The following is a 4,664-nucleotide window of genomic DNA, read 5'->3' as shown; positions in this document are numbered from 1 at the left end:
GAATGATTTAGTGTTTTACTGTTTTAAGTAGTAGTAATGATGAGGCATTACAACAAGGATTGTAAGGGGATTGACACCGAACACAGAAGTCCACATAACTCTAATCCTGACTACAGTACATATTCCAGGTAGTTTTCAGAGAAAGCATCTAGTGCAGTTTTGCAGAATGTCCTAGAATGGCTACCACATGTAAGGATGTAACTTCCCCAACTGATTATTGTTTTATTAAAGTCTCCTCTGATGATGTTAAGATGGCTGGCAAACATGTTTATTGGCAAACTGAGGCTTCCTCTAAAATTTTCAGTTACATCTGGGGGTGCATGTCGCATTCGAATGAAAGGTAAGTCTGTTCCCCCACTTGTTACTGAGTCTTGGACAAACAAATTCGCAAGCAGCTTTAGTTTAAAATAAGTGAGGATAATCACTGTAATTGATAATGTCAAAATGTACATTTGTAATGTATCTTGATACTTTAACAGACAGAAGTTTGTTTAACGTTTTGATAGCATCTACAGTATTCTATGTAGGCACTGGAAGGTGTTGTAACTTCTAGCTGTGTGAGGGAGCATTTATGAGAATAAACTTCAAAAACAGATTATTTTAGTAAAATATGAAAAATAAGAACTATAGTTTGATGGTGAAAAAATAATGTATTTTTTAAGTACCACCAACGTATATCAGTATAAGAAAATTTGTAGCCTGTGGTGCAAAATCTGAGGTTTCAGATCCAGTGAGGTCGAGTGGTGGAAAGTTGTGAAACGTCACACAGCACAGTGCATCAGCCGTGGTAAGCAGCCTTGGCAGCCAGCAGGGCAGCAGCGGGGCCGCCGTAGGCAGCAGGGGCCACAGCAGCCACGGCGGGGGCTGCGGCGACGACCGCGGGGGCGGCGTAGGCGCCATAGGCGGCGGCAGAGGCGGCGGCGAGGGCGGCGCCGTTGATGGCGGCGTCGCGGGCCCTCGTCTGGGCGACGGCGGCCAGGTGGGCGCCCCTGGCGGCGGCCACGTCAGGGGTGTTCAGGTTGTAGCCACCAGGTCCGACGACGATGTTGGCCGGACCGTAGGCGGCGAGGCCGGGGTGGATGCCGCCCACGAAGACCGGAGCGGGCTGGACAGCAGCAGCGATGCCGGGGACGGCAGCGACGGCGGGGGCGGCGACGCCGGCTCCCAGGTAGCCGGGCTTGGCCAGGGCCACGGCCACGACAGCACTCAAGACGATCTGGGAAATTTCGATTTCCTGCTCAGAGAGCGAGTCTTGCTTTCTGTTCATATGAGTGTAACGATTATAATGAGTTCAATGGAACACGAGGTTTATTCATTATGTTCAGGCACAGGTCTTTATTGGTTGGATATTGGAAGTCTTTAATTTGCTTATTTCTGTTGCTCTTGTTAATCATGTTGCTATGCATGGTGATTTTCAATTGGCTTAGATGCACATCTCATGACATTTGTAAGCATCATACAGTGAGATACAAAAAGGGCACTTTCTGGTTTGCTCCTATGTTCCGAAGATACTCAAAGTTCAGTAACCACCGTGGTTTATCTGTCTATATATTCTTCCTGAATCGTTACGTATGCCTTTAAATCCTGCGATCCATATGAAGTAGTTAGGTACCACGCCAATGAATTCGACACATCTTCTTATGCGGCCGATAATCATTATGGTAATGTTCCACAAAAAAGAATGTTATCGGTCTCTTGGATTGTAGAGTTTGTAGGTCTTTGGTCCAAGATGTATGCATATTGCACATTGGAAGGTCCCACTCAGAGACGAGCTAAGATACGAAAGATGATCTTGGTATAAGCAGTGCCTCTGTCAGGATTTATTATACAGTGGTTCTTCGCTTCTAAGCACTCTGTGATAATATGATCATAGAGAAACACAGTACATAAGTGGTCCCTTGCAGGAAATTAGTCAAAGACGTTTCTAATCGTGAATTATGCTATAAGTATAATCGAGTAATTGAATAATAATAAATAAAACCTGACAATTGTTATTACATGTGCGTTTATTACGCAACACCGGTTCCGTTCTAAATAAACCTCTCCAACCGATAAAATGTACCTGTATCATGACTCAAAAAATGCCCACTGCCAGACGGAAAGCTCATAGGGAAATGTTAGAACATGAGAAGCAGTCTGATTCAATTTTCGCCTTGGACCTTTCCAGCCAACAGCGTCTGCAGGGAAGATAATAGCATACAGTGGAATGCTGGACTGGATAGGCAATGTTACTGTTTCTTTCCCCAAAAGAAATTCTGATAACATACATGTTGAAACATATCATAAATGAACGGTTTTTGATGTTTTAATAAATCAGTCCTGCTTTCATTGTACGATAACGCCTGGATATGTTCCCCTCAGGAATTTTTACAAACAAAGACAAGCAGATCACACGACGATGGCAATGTTTTTCAGGAAGTATCCCAATGTTTTGGCTGGTGTCTCTTCCTCAATAGTAGCTGGTATTTACGTCAAATGTATTACAACTTACGAAATAGTGGAAAATAAAATACTTTTTTTAATTCTAGTCACCTTTACAACTGGAAAGGACTAGATTGAAGCATGGAAGACAAAGTTAAATGCAATCAGATTTTGCGTAATACATATGTTTTCTGTGTCATTTTTAAGCATCTGAATTGTCGAAAAATACAGGGTGACAATTATTGAACTATATGAAATAAAATTGTCGTAGCTTCTGAACGGTTTGCATTAGGATATTCAAACTGCACCGTTGGCCGCGGGGCATGATGTGAATTTTGATGCGAATATGGTATGGACTAGCGACGGAGCCAACTTTCATTTGAATGGGTTGGTGAATAAACAAAATTGTCGCATTTGGGGGACTGAGAATCGGCATTTCCCGATCGGCAAATCTTTTCACTAACAAGTGGGGACTGCGGTGTGCAATGCCAAGTCACTGAGTAATCGGTGCGATATTGCCTGATGGCACAGTGACTACCGAATGGTATGTGAAGGTTTTGGAAGATGATTTCATCCCCATTATTGAGAGTGACTATTGACTTTGATGTGGCTCATGCAAGATGGAGCTCGACTCCATCAGAGCAGGAGAGTGTCTGACGACCTGCAGGAGAACTTTGGGAACCGCATTCTGGGGTACCCAGAGGCCACTGGTAGGGGCCTCGAGTGGTCGCAATATTCTCAGGATCTGAACACATGCTACTCCCATTTGTGGGACTATATTAAAGACAAGGTGTACAGCAGTAACCTCAAAGCCATTGCTGAACTGCAAGCTGCTATTCAGAAGGTCATCAGCAGCATCGATGTTCAGGCACTTCGCTATTCGTCTGTGCCACATCATCGCCAATGATGGCAGGCATGTCGAACATGTCATTCATAAACTCAATATCTGTAGGGACGTTTACATGTTGAATGAAGTAGTCTACAGCAAATTTACGTTTTTTTCATGTATTTCGATAACACTCACCCTGTATGTTGGAATTGTTACTAACAGTGTACGCAAAGTACAGTTTCGATACAATACGTATATCAGACATGAATGCTTCACCAACAAACGCAGATAGTTTCATTTTGTTTTCACAAAAATAGCTACGAAAGAAGTTCGTTTTAAGAATTTTTACCACAAATGGTGTCAGTTGTAGTCCTTCTAGATTGCTGTGTGTTTCTTTTTTCTTACATATCGAGTTTAGTCCATTGGTCTAAATGATACGACTGAGTGACGTCTCTGGGGCACTCACCAGGCACTTCATTTTGTCGGTGGTGGTGGTGGTGGTTCGTCGGCTGCTGCTGCGGTGCTGGGAGCTCTGCTGAACTGTGCCGTCAACCCACCTGTGGTCTGTATATATAGGGACCAGAGGGGCGCCCGGCGGCCGGTGAAAGTGGTGCAGCGGCCTTCCACCACGTGCTCAGGGGCGCGCACTTGGCGCTACCGGTAGCCGCCGTCCACCAGCTGATTTGCTGCATATCGTTGACGCATTGCTCTGCCAGAAGGAACTAGGTCTATTTCGCAACGTCTGCACGCACTTTATATCAGCCTCCAACACTCGAGGTTACTCGCCGGTCTTACGGCTGCATGCCATTTATACAAGTTTGACAAAAGTCTGCTTCGGTTTTCCAAGTAGTATTTCCACTAGAAACTCTATAGTACGACTTACAATTCTAGTCCTTCTAGATTACTGCGTATTTCTTTTTTCATTTTTCTTACGTTTCGAGTTGCTTACAGGAAACGCAGGATGCTTATCTCTTCAAAGGCGGTTATTTAATTCAACACTCAGCTATGTCACTGTCCCAAAGGAAAACACTGAGTTCATCTGCATCTTTGAGACTACTTTCGCAAGATGTTGTCGCGCACACCATGAGAAACAGTCTATTCATGGCTGGTTCTCTACGCTCAAGCGTGACGAATCTGCGTCAGTGGTTTCAGTTCGCCGATAATGACTGAGGAACGGGACAGATAGCACCAGTCATAACGTCCTCCGCATTCATTTTTGTCCCATAACATTGTCGACGAAACGACTTTAGTATTCGCGACTGTCCGCGTCTTTTCTACATTTTTAGATCACCAATCAACTAATAGGTATCATGAGATACGCCGTCGCTTCATCTCAGAGAAGAACGAACACCAAAAGCATTCGACTTTCTTGTTGCTTGACTCTCTGTCTTCCCCTATATGTATGACCCTTTAA

At 44.2% G+C, this 4,664-nt stretch overlaps 1 protein-coding gene across 1 annotated transcript; it reads right to left on the bottom strand.

Moving 5' to 3' along the window:
• Window positions 1-671: 671 nt before the first annotated feature.
• On the bottom strand, window positions 672-3,781 carry LOC126473746 (cuticle protein 16.5-like). Its single transcript, XM_050100996.1, has 2 exons — window positions 3,717-3,781; window positions 672-1,216 (listed from the first exon to the last, which is right to left on the bottom strand). The coding sequence occupies exons 1-2, from the start codon at window positions 3,726-3,728 to the stop codon at window positions 779-781; spliced, it is 450 nt and encodes a 149-aa protein (XP_049956953.1). The 5' UTR covers window positions 3,729-3,781; the 3' UTR covers window positions 672-778.
• Between the last annotated feature and the right edge of the window lie 883 nt (window positions 3,782-4,664).

This window comes from Schistocerca serialis, chromosome 4, assembly GCF_023864345.2.
Source record: "Schistocerca serialis cubense isolate TAMUIC-IGC-003099 chromosome 4, iqSchSeri2.2, whole genome shotgun sequence".
In the NCBI taxonomy this organism is placed as follows: Eukaryota; Metazoa; Arthropoda; class Insecta; order Orthoptera; family Acrididae; genus Schistocerca; species Schistocerca serialis.
This window is presented reverse-complemented; position numbering and strand designations above follow the sequence as displayed.